General features: G+C 41.2%; 1 protein-coding gene across 1 annotated transcript; it reads left to right on the top strand.

Annotated features, from left to right (window-relative positions):
• The first annotated feature begins 1775 nt into the window (after window positions 1-1775).
• LOC124253293 lies at window positions 1776-10340 on the top strand. Its single transcript, XM_046687041.1, has 5 exons — window positions 1776-1832; window positions 2304-2654; window positions 6293-6544; window positions 7988-8066; window positions 9751-10340. Exons 1-5 carry the CDS (start codon window positions 1781-1783, stop codon window positions 9902-9904), a joined length of 888 nt encoding a protein of 295 aa, XP_046542997.1. The 5' UTR covers window positions 1776-1780; the 3' UTR covers window positions 9905-10340.
• The last annotated feature ends 13002 nt before the right edge of the window (window positions 10341-23342 follow it).

Genomic DNA, 23342 nt, shown 5'->3' with positions numbered 1-23342 from the left:
GCTCCTTTCATAGTTTGTAAGGTGGTTGTACCGTATTCGTTCTAAAAACTAATATGATATCTCCTGACTGACATTGTGAGAGTGCCCGGGAATGCTTATAGGAAGGCAGCCCTTCTGACGTTGGGTTATGCAGAAGGCTGCAGTGTTAGGGGCTGTAAACATTCTTTAAAATGTCCAACGTGCTGTCTGGACTGTGTGTAATATGAATGAATGAATGAATGAGTGCATGAGTGAGTGAGTGAGTGAGTGAATGAATGAATGAATGAATGAATGAATGAATGAATGAATGAATGCATGAGTGAGTGAATGAATGAATGAATGAATGAATGAATGAATGAATGAGTCTCAATACGGGAGGAAAGGCTAACGCAAGCAAGGAAACCTACAGCACGGATTTGTTCCTGATATAATTCATGGCCCCTGATCCCTGGTAGCTCAAGTACATACATTAGTGGAAGCATTGTGGCCAGTCGTCTTTGAGTCTTCAGTGTGTGTGTATAGTTGTGTCCCAGATTCGACATGATAATGTGTCAGGTTTTGTGGGCTTCACCAAGGTGAAACACATGTATAACCCGCGCCACATTGGGCTTTGCTGTCATATAAGTGAGTGAGTTTAGGTTTACGCCGCACTCAGCAATATTTCAGCTATACGGCTGCGGTCTGTAAATAATCGAGAGTCTGGACCAGACAATCCAGTGATCAACAGCATGAGCATCGATCTGCGCAATTGAGAACCGATGACATAAGTCAACCAAGTTGGCGAGCCTGACCACCCGATCCCGTTAGTCGCCTCTTACGACAAGCATGAGTTACTGAAGACACATTCTAACCCACATCTTCACGGGTTGTCATACACAATATAGGTAGATCCAGCAATCTTTTAAAACTAATAAAGTTGTCCAAAGTACATAGTGAATTTGTTATGTCCTTTTGAAGAAAAATAAATTTATTGGTACAGTGACCGAAAAGTTCCTTGCAATTGCTTCCAGTGCAATCAGCCCGGCAGTGAAGTTTGCCTTGTGACCCGTAGAGCGCACGTAGAATCAGTGACCCGAGCAGAGGATATTAAAGGTTGCAAGTGGAATTCATGACATGGAAACTATTGCAGAATACACGTCATTCATTGGTGTGGCTATTTGTAAAACTTTATCTGTTTTCAAAGGTATTGAATATACCTAACGGTTTTCCCCCAAAACAGGTTGGTATGTGTTCTATCAGAATACAGTCACATAGGATTAACGTATTTGTCAATAATCATAATTATAGGGTTAGAATTCACTTCCCGAATTAACAAGTCAATATGCCATTTCATATAGAACTACCCCCAGTTTACCAATAACATCTTTGTCCAGACCACAACATAGATAACCAGTCAATGTAGTTATCACCAACTGTAAGAAATCAAGAAAAATGTAAAAACATATTATCTCAATGTCCATCCTAATTTGTACAATATATCACATGACTGATTACATGCAATAGCATCAATACAAGTGATACGTTGTTACGTTGTATATGACGACTTCGATATCGCACCGGAGTTGCATAATTGCTGTTCCTTTAGTAAAGACAACACGAGGCTGATGACTTGGAAGTAGACATCCTCTGTTATTGAAAGAGGCTTCAGGTGATGTTTTCAATGATCGGGGCAACACTTAAGACATCTATCCACAAAGTACGTCAAAAATGTACTACTAGTGGCACTGGTTATCACACAGAGAATCTACTTCCTGGTTCCAGATGAATACAGCATGTATTATAAATGCTCATAAAAGTCAACATGGGCGTCATGTTGACTTTTGCTTTCCTCGCGTTAGTGGCAGTCATCTCAGGTAAGACTGTAACTTTATACATTACTTAACACACTGGGGTCTGAGTGTCGGTTACCTAGATATGTGGTAGTTTGACATCTATATGTACTGCCTTTGTGGGTTGTGAATCTCTGTACCTGTGTGTAAACAATCTATAAAACATACCAGTATATGTACATGCTCGAGTTGCCCATGAGACCTATAATAGGTACACATTGTATGTTGAACGCGTTCATTGGAGTTAACATGTTATGCACATGTACACATGTACACTGTATTACGTTAATATGTTTCGTTTTGTATGGTCGGAGAACATGATAACTATATGACACACACACACAAACACACACATACATATACATCGCCTCTCGCCTATTGTGAGCCATTAAAGTGTTGTGGACTTACTGGTGTTATGTTGTTAACAAATACATCATTGCCACTAATGATACGTCCCAGCGGAATATATGACAAATGATTGTTCTTCTCCCTAAGGACTACAGACATGTTCCTGGGGTACAGACACCAGCTCCACTCAAATCCTACTGGATGTGTCTACCACACAGATCAACACAGGGGGAGGGATATGTTCCTGTAGACTGACTGTGTCACAGACAACACAGGTGGATATGTTCACTGTTAGCTGGATACCACAGTGTGACACATACATGACTATACCGAAGTGGAGGACAAGTACACAGTGTACAAATGGTGCTGTTCAGTCTCCACCTGCACAGACTCACACCGTCAACACTGGTGAGGAGATCTGGATCCTGGTGGTGGCTACAAAATATGGAGCCTACCGACTGTCAGGACAGCTTCAGTTCAAGGTGAAGCAACCGTTAGGTGAGACATGTTGCCAAAAGTGTGATGAATTGAAAAACGAATTAGCATATATAGATGTACTGAGTCAAAACAGAAACTTCACAAAATGTAATTTGAAAAATAATGAATAATATTTCTCTGACGATACATCTATGTATCCGAAATGGGGTCCCTATCTTTCGACTCTAGAAAAACGTTAGCAAAACCCACTCAAACCCATCCATTCGTTGTGCAAATGACGTTAGTGCCAAATCAGGTTGTGCAAGTGCAGTCGATCACGTGATCTTCGCATCGAAGTTTTCTTCATATGCACGTGTTTGCATTGGCCTCAAGAATTGAAAAAACACTTTTAAACCACAGTTCTAACCGTACTTGAAATGCCACGATTGTCAAAAGTGCAACGTGAACGTGCCGTTGGCATGTTGCAAGCGGGAAGATCAGTTATTGACGTCACAAGAGCAATGGGATGCAGCCGTCGTACTGTGTATGACTTGCGAGGTCGTCTTCAACAAACTGGCACCACTTGTGATCGCCCAAGGTCGGGTCGTCCACGTCAGACGTCACGAGCAGAAGACCGTCAAATCGTCCTACGTCACCTACGTGACAGATTTCTGCCGGCTACACGAACCAGGGCCGAGATGTTTAGAGGTCGACTGTCCTCACAGACCATTCGAAATCGGTTGCGGGCTGCCAATCTCCGTTCTCGACGTCCATATCGTGGACCAATATTGACGCCGTTTCATCAACGTCAACGTCTGCTGTGGGCCCAACGTCACCTCCGATGGACCCAGAGAGATTGGAATCGAGTCGTCTTTAGCGATGAATCCAGCAGGCATAGAGTCTAGAGACGACGTCGTGAACGGTATGCCCAATGTTGTGTACAGGAAGTCCACAGATTCGGGGGCGGAAGTGGGAACAACCGTTCCCGACTTCTGGTCATCCGTGGAAACCTCACAGCTGCTGCTTACCGCGACCAGGTACTCAACCCTGAACTCGTTCCTTTCATGGCGGCTCATGGCCCAGGTCTTTAGTTCCAGCATGATAATGCTCGGCCGCATACCGCGATGTTGACAAGAAATTGTCTTCAAAACGCTGGAATCAACGTCATGGACTGGCCATCGAGGTCCCCTCACCTTAATCCAATAGAGCACGCTGGGATGCACTTGGGAGAAGGCTTCGTGGTCTTAGGAACCAACCTCAGAACTTGCAGGAACTTGGCGCTGCCTTGCAAGAGCAATGGCGCAGAATCCCCAACCACGTGATCACAAGCATCAGGCAGTCGATGAGGAGACGGTGTTTGGCAGTGGTGAATGCGCGGGGCGGCCATACACGATATTGAACTGAGAAATTTCGCATTTTTATTCTTGTGACTTGACATTCTGTATACCCATGTTTTGGAACAGCGGTGTAGCCTAACGGAACTGATTATGGCACTGTCAGTGTATCGAGTACATCACACAGAACTCAGCAATGAAATAATGCCAATTTAACCATCTTACCATCTCTTGTTCTTTTATAGTGCCCTGAAGAAAGAATGTGAAGTTTCTTTTTTGACTCAGTATATATACTACTCAAAACAAGTTAAGGGTCATGCGGTGTCATCATGTAATGTTATTGATGAGGCTGGTTGCATTATGCATGAATAACATTTTACATTCCGTGTATGGTAGTTTATTCAAAACCATTGCAGAACCTGGATAAAGGCTGCAGATAACCGTGGTGCCAATAGTCATCATGTGGAAGGGTGTTAAAAAATGAACAAATTGAAACATCGAGTGCTTCACAGAAGCACCACCACTATGCTTTTGAAAGATGATGTTTCAACATGATCAACATTTGCAGGTGTTATTCGTGGGATTAGTGCTGTGCATGCTTAATTTCCCTATAAAACACGTTATTGTCGCATTGTTATTGTCACTTGAAATTCAACAATAGCAAGACGTTAACTGAGCATGACAGACAGAGGAAGTGCTCTTGCTTGGCTTCAGGATGGCAAACCTCAACGCAGTGTGGCTCAGAGACTTAATGTGAGTCAGAGTGTCATTGGAAGGTCATGGCACCAGTTTCGTGTAACTGCAACGCTGAATAATCGACCATGTTCTGGCAGGCCTCCATCAAAAACTCATAGAGAAGACCGAATCCTGACAAATATAGCCCTCCCACAACGCAGAGTAACTGCCAGACAATTCCGTGACCAACTGGGAATTGCCACAAGTACCCTGGTATCTGATCAGACTGTCAGGAACAAACTGACGAGGAACAATCTTCGGGCACGGCGACCAGAAGTACGACCACCGCTCCTTCAGCGACACATGACGGCAAGACATGACTGGTGTAGACGCCATGTTCGTTGGCAACGTGCTGAGTAGGCATCAGTTCTTTTCTCCAACGAGTCTAGGTTTACTCTACAGTTCAATGATGGTAAAACTCGGTGTGTATTGGCGTCCAGGAGGGAGGTTTGCTGACGTTAACGTCAACCAACGTTTGCAATATGGAGGCGGGGGTGTCATAGGTTGGGGTGCGTTTTACTTTCATCAAAGGACACCTCTCTATGTCATTAATGGTAACCTGACCGGAAAGCGCTATCTACGGGAGATTATCAGACCCCTTGTTTTGCAATGTTTACAACGTATCGGCGTCGGATCCATATTCAAAGATGACAATGCCCGACCCCACCGTGCCCGTGTTTTGGCGGACTTCCTTAGACAGAACAATGTTCAGCACATGGAATGCCTGCCATATTCAGCAGATTTAGCCCATATGGAACATGCTTGGAACGCGTTAGGACGTCGGCTTCGTAACAACCACGTCCCTCATAACAACCGTGCAGAACTGGCCCAGTATCTCATTGCAGAATGGCAGGCAATACCCCAAGCCTTCTTCCAACGTCTGGTGAACTGTATGAGACAGAGGTGTACTGCTTGTTTTACTGCTCGAGGTGGTTACATCCGTTATTAGTCCAATGTTGGCGTTTGAATTTTCACTTCTGACAGTAGGTCTCTTTGACCTTATTAATCAGCAATCACTGACATTCCTGCTGTTTTTGTCTCCCGTTATGGGTATCATGAAATGTTGGCTCGAGTTGTTATATGATCGCTACATTTCACTGTTATTCATATTTGTAGTTATGGCCATTAAAAGTTATGACCCTTAACTTGTTTTGAGTAGTATATATTCAACATATCAATAAACACTGGTTGACAGTGTTCTGCAAATATAGCTCTTACTATAACCGGACGGTCTCAAACCCTATACAGTGGCATGGTTGTGGGAGTGGCTACTGTTCAAACTGCATTCATAATTCATAACACCATGTTTACTTTGCATTTTGCATCATCAAAAGTCTTCACAACGGCGATCTGTGCGATTAACTTATGACATTGCATTTTTTTATTCATTTCTAAAATCTTGTGTTATAATATCTAGGAAACGTTTTCAGAGTTATTATCTTCTCGCAATCTGCGATTACCCATGTCATTTTCAGGCAAACAGCCCACTCTTGTTTCTTCTGTTACAGTGATTAGCTTAGACATTTTTAATCTTCGAACAAATCGGGCCAACTAAATATGCACAAAACTCGTTGATTAGCTTGCGTCAACCTGTTCACCGTCACTAAAAAGCTGCAACCAATGGTTCCATGATCATTTTCGTTTCAACAGATCAGCTAACGTTTGAGTGTTTTGAGCCAAACACTAACAGCAGCACAACTACGACACCTACAACATCTACAAGGAGAATTCCATCTACATCCCAGCCAACCACTCGTATTGAAACAGTACGTTCACCTGATACCACACATCAAGCACAGCCCACATCCCCTCCAGGATCAACTGGTGAGACAAGGACGACTGAAGGTTCTAAAACTGAGAACCCTAGGACAGGAAGTCAAATTTGCAATGATAATTTTCCAGGTACAAGTTCGTTTCAGTGGTTATTTCTCAGATGTTTCAAAAAGTGTCTGTCGAAATCCAAAATGACTTCACTGGCCCGTCTGCTCTAGTGTATATGGATACTCGTCCCCAGCCAACACGGTTCTCTCTTTGGGATTCGAGCGACACAGCTCTTTGCGTAATACCATAGAAAACTAATTCTGACTTAAACATGTGCATGTGTTTGTGAATAAATGTTGATCGTACAGATATCTGCAAAAAGAAGTGCGTATCTTGTTTGAACTTCACCCCTCACTAATTCTTCTTCAAAGATACAACTACAGGTTATCGAAATATTTGTGTTTTGCAAATTTAAAAAACATTGTGTCGTTATTCATGCAAATGTAGTGGATACATCTGTTACTAAAATATTTATATCAACTCAATGAAAGCATATGCTCACACACCGGTGAATCGTATTACTGATTCTTTCTTCAACTTCAATGTTATAAAAATTGTATCACTGCTGTCTGAACCAGGAAATCGCTGCATCATGTTCCGAGAGACATTGCAGTCAGTGCGTAATTGTCATGTAAGAGGAAAACCTCACGTTGTTCGTATTAGTGAGTTTAGTTTACGCCACACTCAGCAATATTTCAGCTATATGGCGGCAGTCTGTAAATAATCGAGTCTGGACCAGACAATCCAGTGATCAACAGCATGAACATCGATCTGCGCAATTGGAAACCGATGACATGTGTCAACCAAGCCAGCGAGCCTGACCACCCGATCCCGTTAGTCGCCTCTTACGACAAGCATGGGTTACTGAAGGCTCATGCTAACCCGGGCCTTCACGGGTCTGTTCGTATGATGCCCCTACCAGGCGAATCATGTATACATGACCTTTCATGCTTTGGTCAGACATCTTTGTTGTATGACCATGAAATTAGAACGGATCCCCTGTAACCAGTGCTTGCAGAGCGAAGCAAGTAAATGAATAACTGTGTGTCTTCATATCCTGGCAGTGCAATCACTGGTTCACCTGGTCAAGCGTCGTCTGTTTGAAAACCGCCATCATGTAATATTGCCTTGTCCATCTTTAATCAACAAACACAATTACATACGAAACATAAACAGTTCACGCAACAGTGTCGGTAATCCAGACAGTTATGCAGGCATGGTGCAGGCTAAGCAAGGACCAGGGTGAGTTCGCACAAAAACACACAAGGAAAAGCTTGAAGACAATATTTTACTGACGTGTTTTTGGTGTCGAGAACTGCTCATCGCATCTATAATGAGGATGGAACGTCACAAAATGAACCATATTAATCTGTAGGCTTTAGAAGGGAAGGTTGAGGAAAATGTATTAAAGAGGCGGATGAACTAGTCCGTCAGGTAGGACGGGATTGTGTGATTGGTGAGTATTGACACTTCATTTATACAACACTACACATGAGCCAAGCATTTGAATGTTTCTAATTACAGGTGAAATATTTGCTGCAGGAATAGCCACAGGTGGCGGGGTGGCCATTGTTGGTCAAGTTATCTACCTCTGCATCATCAGGTATGGACATTTCATATATTCTCCACTGCTTTATATATAGTAGGACCAGAAATGTTTGATAATTTTAGGAAAAGGTTTATTTGGATTTCTAGTATAAACAACCTTGACCGGCTATCAAGTGCTTGGTTTCATTCAAGAGAGACAACTCCGTGAATCCTTTTTCATTAGTTTGTTAAGAGTTATCCCCCTTTGTTTACTTGCTAGCAGACGACATTTTCAGTGATCCTCAGTATGGATGATTAAGAGAAGAGGAAGTTGATTTTAGAGTATTATAACAAGGACATCAGATCAGTTTAAGTGATTTCAAGTATAACAGGCATCGCTTTGTCCACTGTTTATCGTGTTTTGAAAAATATTGCAAATGGATATGGCACTGAGCACCAGGGAGGCGCAGGTAGGCCCAGAAAATTGACTGTCGGTGACAGGAGGCGGCTTGGTATTATTGTTCTAAAACCAAACGAAGGAGTTTAGAAAACTTAAGGCTGGATATGATTGATAGAGGAACTGTGGCTGTCTGTAAGGAGACAATTCGAACTGGGCTGCATGGCATGGGTTGGAAAAGTCGAGGAATTCCATCACAAATCATGAAACCTGAACAAAAGGAGCGAAGGTTTTTGAACTGGTTCTTACAGCATATAAATTTTAACTGGGACAATGTGATTTTCTCAGATGAAAGTTTTGTGCGGCTGTTTCCTAATACACTGAAATTCTGGACCAAACAAACTGAACAACCTTTGTATCAGCGCCCAAAGTACAGTCTGAAATTTAACGTGTGGGGTGGCATATCTGTGTTAGGGGCAACGCCCCTCGGTGTATGTAAAGGGAATATGAACAGTGAGCGGTCCAAGATACTCTCGAGGGTCATTTACTACCATCTGCTCACGTGGTCTATGGAAATTTTTTGATTTTCCAGCAGGACAACGACCCAAAACATCGTTGAAAGCATTCACGGGCCTGGTTTCGGACCCAAAATATGACATTATTAGATTGGCCAAGCTATAGCCCTGACCTAAATCCAATAGAAAATGTTTGGGGACTTACGAAGGAAAGTGTCAATAAGAAAAATCTGAAAAAACACTTTTTTGATCAGTAGTATGCCCCGCCGCATTGAAGCCTGCATTGCTGCCCATGGTGACTTGACAAAATACTAACTGTTCACCTGTCTTTGAATCTGGAGTTATGTTCTGCTAATATTCACATTTCATACGTGAGTAATGAGTGATTTGTTTTTTTAAAAATTGCTATCTTAAATTCTCAATAATTTCTGGTTGTACTGTACATACGTGAAGATCCGGATCTTCAGCAACCCATGCTTGTCGTTAAGAGGCGAGTAACGGAATCGGTTGTTCATCGTATCCCAACTACGTTGATCGAGGCTCATGCTCTGGATTGTCTGGTCCAGATTCGATTATTTACAGACTGCTGCCATATAGATGGAATATTGCTGAGTGCGGCGTTAAACCATCAACCAAGCAGCCAATCATCCATCAACAAAGGCTGTTATACAAACATGTATATGTTGTTTTACTTGCATTGCGAACAGGATGTAAGATGTATATGGAACGATACTTTATAGAAGCCGGTTCTTGTCACTTTGACCAATGTGCTAAAAGAGAAAAGAAACCATTTTCATGTCTATACTAACGTAGGTTCCTTCATCACTTTTCACTGTGACGTATTTCAGCCCAAGATACAGCAAATCCTGCCGTAAGAGTCCTGCTGCTGACATTCCTATGTCTCCTGCCCACCCCGCTTATGCAGGCTTCTTTGACAGCACAGAGGAACCAGCCAACATCTATGACAACCTTAGTCCAGATGAGGTCATCACCAACCGCTAAATCAATGAATAACGGATGCAATCTACATTAGGTGCTATTACTAGTGTCTACTGTTGATAACCTGTCATTCGCAACTAAGTACTGACATTCGTTCAAGTCAAACTGTTTTGAATGTGTCTCTATGTGCAGTGATGTAGTACTAAGGTTCATCTATATGTGTGAACACACAGTACATCATGGTTCAAACACTTTGGGTGGAATATGCTGCTCAAGCATACAAGTTCAAAGATTGACACTGCAATGTATATTTTCAAGGCTGCAATGTAAATAACTGCTGTGGTGTTTCGCTTTCACACAAAACATTGCAGGATGGTTGCAATATAGTCTGGCATCTGTTACTGTGAGATCTGGAAGAACTGCGCCTTGCTTCTGCCAGCTTGTATGGACGTATGACCACAGACGTAAGAAAGTGGATGATAATAAATATTACCCCTTATTCCTGAAAATATTGTTTAAATCACTACTACGTTTCTGCCTCGTCTGAAAGTTTGTTAATAGAATATTATCTACATGGTCATTTCATATTCGTGAAAACATTCTGGTGACATTAGAAATTGAGCGCTTCGTAGATATACAATCCAAACAACACCATACCTTTGATTATGCATATTTAATCGTTCAGGATATATGACCTCAGCGAACCAATGCTTTAAAAGAGAGTCGATGTGACTTGGTTGACTTAACGTCATCATATTCTAAATTGCAAAGATTGATAACTTTGATTGTTAACTTTGTTAATCACTTCATTATACTGTCGCGTGTCATCATACAGCTGAAATATTGCTGAGGGCATTGTTAACCAAATAATTCGGGAACGGTTTGTACAAGTGAAAATAGGGAATTGGATCGGACTTCATTTTTATCACATTTGAGCATGTATATGTCTCACCGTAGAATTACTGAGCTAAAGGAGTTAGTGAGGTGTTTTACACATTCCGTACGTATCTCGTTCCTGATATATTGTACATATGCATTTGTACATGTATGTATACTTCAAGTGTAGAATTACTGAACTACAAGGACAAGAGTACCTGCTGTAACCCTCTTCTGTGTCCCATTCTTGATTTATTGTAAGAAATTGGAACATATATATGCTTCAAATGTCGCATTACTAAACTAAAAGAGCTGGAATACCTGCGTGAATGCGAGACAGTCCGTGTTTGAATATTGTTTCTTGAACAGATTTGTATGGTTTAGATGAGATTTCATATTTATAAAACCACAACCTTGACATAATCATGGACTATTTGTATGCCTTTTACATAATTTGTAACTAATATAAACTATATGTGATATGTACATTACTGTATGCATTACACTGAGATACATCCATGACAACACACTTGACAAGCAGATACATTGGTTAATATATTTCAGAACGCGAATTCAGGATGTTTATAGTGTAACAATAAACAGTTGTCTTCATTTTCTCGTACGCATGACGATCTGGGTTAGAAATGGTCTTGAAAAACACATGCTTGTTGTAAGAGACTACCGATTTGATCGTGTGGTTTGAGTCATTAACTCAATGGTTAGTGCATATCATGGTATCCAAAGTGAAAATAAAATGCAGATCGATGCTCAATAATTATCAACACTGGATTTCTTGTCCGGTTAATGTCTTTTCAAACCGTCGACATTAAGCTGGAAGATTGCTGATCTGGGTTTAAGTGAGTGAGTTATTATTTAACGTCACATCGGCAATATTGCACATTTGACATTGAAATGGAATATATGTATATCTGGGTTTTAAAGCGCAAACAAAGAACTTCATGTAAACCTTTCTGATGGTTTATTTATTATATCAAAATACACGCTGATTATCTATCATTACCTAAATACACAAATCATGACTTCTCAACATCCCCTTTCAGAAGACAAATGTTACACTAAAACCTAGATGATTTCGGACCACACTAGTCTGGAAATACAGCCTTCTAAAACGTATAACGAATACTGTATTCTGTAGTCCATAACCTCCAAACTGCTGGCCCGATCGATTCAAAGGCAACTATACAGTGTCGAATAACAAAGTTTCATAACAGTACTCCTTTCATGTGAGCTGACACGTACAGAGATATCCTGTATAGTTACCGAAGGAGGAGCACACCTAAATTTAGATAATGGACGTCTTGTTGGTTGTGGCTGTCCTCACGCTACCGGCAGTCATCTCAGGTGAGACTTTAAATGTACATGTTGCTCATAACCTGTGTAATGGACGCACCGTTAAACAGTGACATTTGCATGTCAGTTACCGACATTTGTCGTTTAAATCTTTATGTACTGCTCTTGTGCGTATATCACTCATGCATTGGGCGTGTATATGTGTCCTCTATCTATAAAGCATGTGAGTATATAGTTGTCAATAAAGACCTATAACAGGTATACACCTTTTCACACACGTTACGGATACCGAAACACTTATGAAGCCTTCGTCTTGTTTGGTCAGGGAACATGATACTAAGAACTACAATTTACATTAGGTCCGGCTAGAATCATCGATAATCGGAAATATCGACGATAGGAAAAAATATTAATGAGCATCGATATGAAAATTATGTTATCGATAATATCGTACATTACTTTTTGTGATAGAAAAACAGTTTAAATCTTATCACATCTTTTACACATAAAGGACTTCATTCATGGTCTAGTTTTATAAATGTTTAGAACACTGTTTTGTTACTAATACATGCAAAAACATGTCACAACTCACCAGTGATGTGAAATTATATTCATTTCTTTCAGACATTTTTGGCAATTTTGCTTGAAGTTACGTCTCCCCGATATTTATCGATAATCGAGCGATAGGTAGGTAACTGATTATCGATCTCCATGATCTATATCGATAGCCATGTTAAATTGTTGTTCGTTTTATTTAAGTCGTTATAACGCTGTGTAGGTTATGGCGAGTGGGTTTCCTACTCTACAAGGGCTACAGACATGATCCTCGGGCACAGACACCAGATCCACTCAAATCCTGCTGGATGTGCTTCAGATAGTGTATATATATATCATTGATGACTTTTTACTTTCTGCCAAGGACTACAGACATGCTCCTCGGGCACAGAGACCAGCTCCACATGAATCGTGCTGGATGTGTCTACCACACAGATCAACACAAGGGGAGGGATGTGCCTCCTTTACAAACTTGATGGGAGTGCCATTTAAAAACAGTTCTGGGTCTTTATGTGGTTTATATTTACGTCAGAAATGTATGCAATTAGTTTTCGATTTAGGAAATTTTAAGCCGTTTTCAAGACACCATTTATTTATTTTGTTTAAACACAACTGTAGTTGCCGTTCAATAGTGTGCATATTCTTACCGCGACAAGAAATGTTAAAATCATCCACAAAAAGTGATCCATCGATTGAATCATTTAAAACCTTGGATAAACTGTTGATCTTAATACTAAACAATGTTACAGACAAAATACTACCTTGTGGGACACCCTGATCCTGATTATAATGGTCAGACAGGGTTGAACCCACTCGGACTTGAAATTGCCTGTCGGTTAAAAACTGTGATATAAAAAGAGGTAAACGACCCCTTAAACCAAAATCATGTAAATCCTTCAAAATGCCATGCTTCCAGGTGGTATCGTATGCTTTCTCGAGATCAAAGAATATCGATACTGCATGTTGTTTATTTACTATAGCATTTTTCACAAAGGAAAACGTACCAAATGATCAATGGTACTACGATTTTTCCTGAAACCACATTGAGTATTTGTTATAAGGTTATTGGTTTCAAGATACCAAGTTAATCTATTATTCACCATACATTCCATGGTTTTACAGACACAGCTAGTTAGAGAGATCGGTCTGTAATTCGACGGATCTGTATGATCCCTGCCAGGTTTTGGTATTGGGACTACAATGGCATTACGCCATGAAGGAGGAAATTCCCCAGACGTCCATATTTGATCAAATATATCTAAAAGTGTCATCAGACATGGTTCAGGTAAGTGTTTCAGTAGCTGGTAATGAATATTATCATCACCCACTGCAGTGTCATGAGCTTGCTCAAGAGCAATATGTAGCTCATGTAATGAAAACACTTCATTATAATCCTCACCGTTATTTGATTCGAAATTAAGTTTAGTCTTTTCCTGTTGTTTCTGCTATCTCTGAAACGCAGGGACCCAATTTGCCGATGATGAATTTTGGGCAAGAGTTTCGCCAATTTTATTTGCAATTTTAGATTTGTCAGTAATTAACTTATCACCATCTTTAAGATGGTGAACAGCAGATTTTGAACCTTTGCCTTTAATTCTTTGAACCATGTTCCATACATTGGACATGGGCGTGCGTGAATTAATTTTTTGCCGTTTGTTTTGTTTGAAGGTACGACGCGCCTTTGCATTGAGTATTTTATATTTATTTAAGTTATGCACAGTTGGGTGATGGCGGAAATAATTGTCTGCCTTTTTCCTCGCTTTTCTGGCTTGCCTACAATCTGTATTAAACCACGGTTTCCGTACATGTGGAGTCGTAGAGGACTTTGGTATACACTCATCAGCTATTTCATTCAAAACGTCAGAAAAGGTCTGAATGGGATCAGTTATATCGCTGAAACATTCAGGTCGTAGTTTCGATTTACACATAGTGTGATATAAGGACCAGTTAGCCTTCGACAAATTCCACCTTGTACACGATGGAGTATCAGATGAAGTTATTTCTGAAAGAATAGTTGGGAAGTAGTCACTTCAACAAAGGTCATTGTGAACTTCCCATTCAAATTCATTGAATAGATTTGAATCTGAAATGGACACATCTAAAGAAGAGTATGTGCCGGTCGCTGGATGCAGATAACGTTCGGTCGATTGAAGCTAAAGGCTAAAGACAAACACAGCGGCCCCATCCATGACGACGATCTGTTCGGCGATGACGGCAATGACGTCGTAATGCCGAAACCGATTCCCGCCAAACATGGGGCATACTACCAAGGCTCCGCTGCAAAAAAGACAGGTGTGCGAGTGCCCAGGAAACAACCTCTGCGAGTAAATTCCTACCTGAAGGATCAAAACGGAAAGTCGCCATACGGCCAGGTCCCGAGAACGTCCGCAGCGGACAAAGAAGAGGCTAACTTTGTGTATTAGAAATCGTTGAGCTTACCCGTACTATCCGTACGCTCAGTCTTTCCGTACGCACAGTCTACCCGTACGCTCAGTCTATCCGTACGCTCAGTCTATCCGTACGCACAGTCTATCCGTACGCTCAGTCTACCCGTACGCTCAGTCTATCCGTACGCACAGTCTATCCGTACGAGTAGGACGTGTCACTTCACCTTCTCGGGTCACATCGGTGCTGTAGTAACGTTTGAGAAATTTCATGATGGCAGTCATTAGGAAATATCTGCCCTGGTGAAGGGGAGGCACATATACATCCTCTCACTGACGATACTACTCTGGGGTACTGGGATGGGAGATTTGTTAGAAACAGAAAACTGCTTGGGTAACCATTTTAAGTATTACGATGTTTCTCTGAAGGGAGAAGCTGAACGTGTTTCACAACCCACGTTTTGTAGAATATCTAACGAACAGTGAATTTTAGTCAAATGTTTCCATCGCCGTAGGTGTTTTTAACGGACTTTGTTTTGAAAAGCCTCACACAACCCCGAACTCAACATCCCATCTTTCAGTCACCGATATGTCTAATAGGTGGCCTTTTAGAGTAAATTGGTTACTACCACTTTGTCCACAGCAAAACTATGGATCAAACACCGCCTCATGAAATATTCGTTGTGTAAAAGTGGAGTACAGCTGAGATTAAAGGAGAGGGAAGTGTGGCTATGTACACTATGTAAACAGCCAGTGTCAACGTGACATTATAATAGGTACTAACGAATGCATGTGTCATACGTTTGATGTCGCTACGCGAAATTGATCACGATAGTGACGTTACCGGTTACAACGAAGTCACCATCAACATCACTAATTCTCTGCTATAGAAGCAGTTTAACTGAAAGTTACGCACTCAGAGACTGTTTTGTTGTCGTTACCAAAAGTATATGTAGTTGTAAAATAAATTTGGGTGAGAAATACAATCTCACTCGTCAATAATGAGTTTTAAATGTTCATACTCTTAATATATTTGATACCAAAAGACACATGGGTGACAGTCCCTATTTACTACCTCTACAGTGATTTCTAAATAATTAGCAAGGCCACACAAACAACTAGCTGATAAGACGCCAATGGTGTACAGGACACCTGGACAAATTATTCACACTATATATGCAGGTCTGTCGTGACAGGTAATAGTCTGTCATGTCGATTTAATATATTAATATATGACTGCAACACGAATGTTGTCATCAAAGCCATTAGTTTGACACACGTGTGTACAATCAGTAGCTGACTAGACTGGCCTTTGTATGAACTGGATGCTTGCCAGGGATCCATACATGCATGTATGCTGCAATATAAAACTAAAAATAACTGGCCCCCTCTCCACAAAGAGATATGCCAATTGGTTCCAATCTGATCGCTGACCCCATACCATACGCTTACCACAGCCCTAGCTTTAAGATCGTTTAGAGAGCCCTCACAAACACATATGTACCACTGAGCCTGACCCCATACCATACGCTTACCACAGCCCTAGCCTCAAGATCGTTTAGAGGGCCCTCACAAACACATATGTGCCACTGAGCCTGACCCCATACCATACGCTTGCCACAGCCCTAGCCTTAAGATCGTTTAGAGGGCCCTCACAAACACATATGTACCACTGAGCCTGACCCCATACCATACGCTTACCACAGCCCTAGCCTCAAGATCGTTTAGAGGGCCCTCACAAACACATATGTACCACTGAGCCTGACCCCATACCATACGCTTACCACAGCCCTAGCCTTAAGATCGTTTAGAGGGCCCTCACAAACACATATGTACCACTGAGCCTGAGGTCACGTGTAAAGACCACTTTGAACAGTGTTTCACTTTACATGAAGAAGAAAAGCCCCAATCATCGCTGACCTGAAACTGTGTGTCTCATCAGAAATAGGCGACACAAACTGGACCAACGTAGAGATTCGACCTTTAGCATGACCAACGTTCATTTTAACCTTTAGGCTACCGCACCGCCCTTTCATGGAGATAAATATGGGGCAGATAACTACTACTACCAAGGCGCCGCTGCAAAAAAGACAGGTGTACAAGTGCCCAGGAAACAACCTCTTCGCCATCTAGGTCATATTCTTAATATTTTCAAAAGGTCTCCGAGAGTGAATCAATACCGATCATGACTAACGCAGTATGTTCTTACTATACGACGGCGTTTAAATAAGAGAATTTGCGCCCAGCAAACCGATTGTCAATATCATGAGTTACGTCCGTTTCTTTTCAAAAGCAATATGCTAAAACACTGATTCACTGAACCTGACCACTGAACCATTTTACTCGCCATTAATGACAAGCATCGGTGACCAGGTTTATCCCGGAAAGAATTTGGTGAAGCGAATGCATTAAGTGTGATGTAGTACGTCTGTGGTTTATGACATGTGTATACTTAAAGAACTTACTTCCCTCTATCGTTTTACGTACTGCACGCAAATCTATGCAAATACCTCACCATGCAGTAATTTAACATGGGTGAGTGAATCAGTGTGGTTTTGCGCCGCTTTTAGCAATATTCCAGCAATATCTCAGCGGGGCACAGAGAACCTAACATGGCGTTGGCGAGATCTCGCGAGATCCCGTGATAGCAGTGAGAAATACTCGGTGTGCGGACGGTTGTTGTTCTCTGTGACAATGTCTTGATAAAAAAGATATGTCAGTGTACAGTTGCAGTTAGTAATTTCATACAAAGAAAATGTTAGTGACTGTTCATTTGCTAGATAGCTGTTTCTATATAGAAATACATGAATGTGCAATAAAATATTTAGATGAACTATGTTATTATTATATTTCAACAGATTGCGTCACACATTTCATGGTTCATTCACATGGGCATGCATGTAATCGTTTCCGGGTTCGGCAGTCAAAGGGTTAACGACGTGAGAAGGACGCACGTTGCTGGGTAACTGCTGGTCTGCTGGACACTCAGCCTGTGCAAACATTTTAACCACCTGATTCTCATTTCAGTCAACTCTCTCCACAGGCACGGGACACTGGGGCCCTCTGCTGTCTTGCAATCGACACGGTGAGTGAGTGAGTGAGTTAAAACTTAACGTCACATCGGCACTATTGCAGCCATATCGTGACGAGAACAGTTTATATCAATATTCAAATTAATAAATGTATAACGTAAAAACCTGTCATCGAAGGACAGTAAAACTACTAGAATATCACAGCTCTTAATTTAAAACTAGTAAGTTATCATAAAAATATATCACGAGAGACAACAGAAAAATATAAAAACGGGCAAAAGATCACCAGCAACTAAGGACCAATCGACACGGGGCTCGGTGGAGTGATAATGTATTATGGGAGAGTTGTCTTCAAACTCACAACTTGGGTACGAGATAGGTAATGAATATGTCCAGAGCCCATTCTCTCTGAACTCTACACCATATCGCGAACTATGATCTCTTTTCAAAGATACTCATCACCTGGGGTAGGCCAATGGTTAAAGCGTCCGTATGTCACGAAGAATACCAGGGTTCGATTCCTAACACGGGTACAATGTGTGAAACCCATTTCTGTTATCCTCCGCTTTGAGATTGCTGGAATACTGCTAAAAGCGGCTTAAAACCATACTCACTCATCATCTGACTGGTTTGAACTTGTAACCCATGCCTCACTCACTCTAATAATAATCAAAAATGAAGAGTTTAATTTTCATTTAAGAAGCATTCCAGTATATACAACTGATTGGCATTTCTACGCTGTATAAATGCCCCAGTTTAAAGCCACTGCGTCACCAATACTAAAATATTCTTCTATAGTTGTCCATGTGTGAGATGTGACATAAAATCCACGCTGATAAGTTGAAACTGAGAGTGATGCAGCAAGAGGCCGTAAAATGACTTGAATGGGTGCTATGAATGGCTGAACCAATGTGGTTATAGCAATACGCAGCTTCATCAGGTTGAATCGTCTCATAGTCTCACAATAAAGTGGGGTTGGAGCCACTTAGATGAAGAAATCGACTCTACATCTGTGTGTCAGCGACAAAACTACAAACGAAGCAGGTTGTCCGTCATATGTGTTGCAGCCTGGAGCTGTGTGGTTCTGATGTCAATACCTGGTATTCGAACCCAGTACCAACAAATATTCAAGTCGTGACATTTTTATCAGGAACAATTATTATTCGTCCTTTCTCACCAAAATTAAGTGTTAATTTGATAAAGTTAAACACTATGGGAACGTATTATTGCTAAGAAATATCATCTACATTGAAGATACTTTAATAATAATAATAATAATGGATAGCATTTATATAGCGCAAATCTCCGCAAAGGACTCTTTGCGCTTGCTTTGTTTTTTCCCTCGTTCACTTGATGTCAATCTCAACGGCACATCGTATTGTCAATCTCAACTCCCTGGGGTGCATACAACTCTTGCAGCAACTAGGCGCACCGAGTTATTGTGGCATTCCCATCCGTACGAGGTACCCATTCACAGCTGGGTGGACTGGGACACATAATCACAGTACTTTGTCCAAGTTCACTGCACGTTGCTGTACCCGCAACTGGGTGTTTGCACGTATTCATGTGGCCACCATCTGATTCGTGGGTTCTTTTAAGTGCACAGGGTTGTGTATAGTACACTAGGGGTTGTGACAACACTGAAAGTGTCTGCACACAAAGTTGACTCCAAGGTTTTTACACCCGGTCACAGGTGGGCTCGATCCCGTCACCTCAATCTCGCTGGATCACTAGCCTGGCGCTTTAGCCAGTTCGCCCACCGCGCCCCCCCGGTGTAAATGTAAATAGAAGATAATTTTATCGATGAAGAAGATATTCTGCCTCATTAAACAATCGATTATTTTAAGCTTTCAAAAGTGATTTGTATTTATTGAGGTACTACTGTACATTGAATAAGGTACTTTTCAGTATTTGAATGTTTGGTTCAATTAATACTTCTTCAATATTTTGTATTTCAATGCTGTTAGATTCATTTTGAAAATAGTCTAAACGACCAACACGCTGGAAAAGATTTAAATACGTCCTATACGTATAAATGTTTCAATATTCAACGTCTGTATAAACTATTTACAACTGGAGTCAGATATTTGAAAGACAGTCATATTGCCTGAATAACGATACACATTATCATAAAATCATGCATGGATTTGAGAGAGCAAGTATTATATACGTCGATGTAAATGTGGCCTACGTAGATGTCAGCATCACCTACGGAGATGAAGCGTATTCCAAGAAGATGATACAAAGTTTGAGACCGTGGCACTCATGCGCTTCCATACAAACATAATCTCTTCTGTAAACAACATCTTCCTGCTTGTCAGCGTGGTCTTCGCTGAAGGGCGTTTTGCTCTACCGACACTTCAATTGTTTTTTTCATAAACGAAAGATGATCCTGTACAGCTACAGAGGGTGTAGACGAGTGTAACTAGGTAAATATGTTGCACATATGTGCACACAGACTGCTGGGTGTGTTGCAGGGTATGTTTGTCTGGAACACCGGGTGATCCGGCTCATTAGCATCTCTATGTTATTACAGCATGGGGCAGAGTCAGCCCTTCCTTCAGAGAAAACACATCGTTTACTTTGAATAAAATGTTGTGAATAACGACAATATTTGTAGTGCAAACAGGTACACATTTGGTCTAATGCAAATTGTATATTTATAACACATCGAACCTTGAACTACATAGAGTGGTTTGAAGTAAAGACTGGAGCTGGAACCTATGGATCACCATGGTTACGAAGACGCATGTACAGCTGGCCCAGGGACCCTGTTGTTGAAAACCGGTCTCACAGTCGCGAAGTACTCGGGAACATCCTGACACGACGTGCATTTGACATTGTTGGTTCGCTTTAATGTACAGCTACACCTTTAGAGTTATGGTTAGAGTAATGTCCATTTGTCATGTGTAATCTGTGCATTCAAATGTGTTACCCGCTGTGTTTACGCTGTCTTTAGATTTCAACATAAATATTCATGACCACAACATACAAATACTCTTCCTGGTTGCAGCTAAATAGAAGGAGCTCCTTTCATAGTTTGTAAGGTGATTGTACCGTATTCGTTCTAAAAAGTAATATGATATCTCCTGACTGACATTGTGAGAGTGCCCGGGAATGCTTCTAGGAAGACAGCCCTTCTGACGTTGGGTTATGCAGAAGGCTGCAGTGTTAGGGACTGTACACATTCTTTAAATTGTCCAACGTGCTGTCTGGACTGTGTGTAATATGAATGAATGAATGAGTGAGTGCATGAGTGAGTGAGTGAATGAATGAATGAATGAATGCATGAGTGAGTGAGTGAGTGAGTGAATGAATGAATGAATGAATCTCAACACGGGAGGAAAGGCTAACGCAAGCAAGGAAACTACAGCACGGATTTGTTCCTGAAATAATTCATGGTTCCTGATCCCTGGTAGCTCAAGTACATACATTAGTGGAAGCATTGTGGCCAGTCGTCTTTGAGTCTTCAGTGTGTGTGTATAGTTGTGTCCCAGAGTCGACATGATAATGTGTCAGGTTTTGTGGGCTTCACCAAGATGAAACACATGTATGACCCGCGCCACATTGGGCTTTGCTGTCATATAAGTGAGTGAGTTTAGTTTTACGCCGCACTCAGTAATATTTCAGCTATACGGCTGCGGTCTGTAAATAATCGAGAGTCTGGACCAGACAATCCAGTGATCAACAGCATGAGCATCGATCTGCGCAATTTAGAACCGATGACATAAGTCAACCAACTTGGCGAGCCTGACCACCCGATCCCGTTGGTCGCCTCTTACGACAAGCATGAGTTACTGAAGACACATTCTTACCCGGACCTTCACATGTTGTCATACAAAATATAGGTAGATCCAGCAATGTTTTAAAACTAATAAAGTTGTCCAAAGTACAAAGTGAATTTGTTATGTCCTTTTGAAGAAAAATAAATTTATTGGAGTAGTGACCGAAAAGTTCCTTGCAATTGCTTCCAATAAATCAGCCCGGCAGTGAAGTTTGCCTTGTGACCCGCAGAGCGCACGTAGAATCAGTGACCCGAGCAGAGGATATTAAAGGTTGCAAGTGGAATTCATGACATGGAAACTATTGCAGAATACACGTCATTCATTGGTGTGGCTATTCGTAAAACTGTATCTGTTTTCAAAGGTATTGAATATATCTAACGGTTTTCCCCCAAAACAGGTAGGTATGTGTTCTATCACCATAGGTATTACAGTCCAATAGGATTAACGTATTTGTCAATAATCATATTTTATAGCGTTAGAATTCACTTCCCGAATTAACAAGTCAATATGCCATTTCATATAGAACTACCCCCAGTTTACCAATAACATCCTTGCCCAGACGACAACATAGATAACCAGTCAATGTAGTTATCACCAACTGTAAGAAATCAAGAAAAATGTAAAAAAAATATTTTCTCAATGTCCATCCTAATTTGTACAATATATCACATGACTGATTACATGCAATAGCATCAATACAAGTGATACGTTGTAACGTTGTATATGACGACGTCGATATCGCACCGGAGTAATTGCTGTTCCTTTAGTAAAGACAGCACAAGGCTGATGACTTGGAAGTAGACATCCTCTGTTGTTGGAAGAGGCTTCAAGTGATGTTTTCAATGATCGGGGCAACACTTAAGACATCTATCCACAAAGTACGTCAAAAATGTACTACTAGTGGCACTGGTTATCACACAGAGAATCTACTTCCTGGTTCCAGATGAATGCAGCATGTATTATAAATGCTCATAAAAGTCAACATGGGCGTCATGTTGACTTTTGCTTTCCTCGCGTTAGTGGCAGTCATCTCAGGTAAGACTGTAACTTTATACATTACTTAACACACTGAGGTCTGAGTGTCGGTTACCTAGATATGTGGTAGTTTGACATCTATATGTACTGCCTTTGTGGGTTGTGAATCTCAGGACCTGTGTGTAAGCAATCTATAAAACATACCAGTACATGTACATGCTCGAGTTGCCCATGAGACCTATAATAGGTACACATTGTATGTTGAACGCGTTCATTGCAGTTAACATGTTATGCACATGTACACATGTACACTGTATTACGTTAATATGTTTCGTTTTGTTTGGTCAGGGAACATGATAACTATATGACACACACACACACACACACACACACACACACACATACATATACCTGGCCTCTCGCCTATTGTGAGCTATTAAAGTGTTGTGGACTTACTGGTGTTGTGTTGTAAACAAATACTTTATTGCCACTAATGATACGTCCTAGCGGAATTTATGACAAATGATTGTTCTTCTCCCTAAGGACTACAGACATGTTCCTGGGGTACAGACTCCAGCTCCAC

The sequence above is a fragment of the Haliotis rubra genome, unplaced genomic scaffold (assembly GCF_003918875.1).
Source record: "Haliotis rubra isolate DU_JTF1 unplaced genomic scaffold, ASM391887v1 Scf1140, whole genome shotgun sequence".
Lineage (NCBI taxonomy): Eukaryota > Metazoa > Mollusca > Gastropoda > Lepetellida > Haliotidae > Haliotis > Haliotis rubra.
The sequence above is the reverse complement of the archived record's forward strand: the minus strand, read 5'-3'. Positions and strand labels throughout refer to the sequence as shown.

What these genes read in the sequence shown, in the direction of transcription:
- LOC124253293 (XM_046687041.1), top strand. Translation starts at nt 1,781, where the DNA reads ATGGGCGTCATGTTGACTTTTGCTTTCCTCGCGTTAGTGGCAGTCATC. An exon ending in GTTAGTGGCAGTCATCTCAG is followed by an intron (nt 1,833 to 2,303) that starts GTAAGACTGTAA and finishes CTTCTCCCTAAG; the next exon opens with GACTACAGACATGTTCCTGG. An exon ending in TTGCAATGATAATTTTCCAG is followed by an intron (nt 6,545 to 7,987) that starts GTACAAGTTCGT and finishes TTCTAATTACAG; the next exon opens with GTGAAATATTTGCTGCAGGA.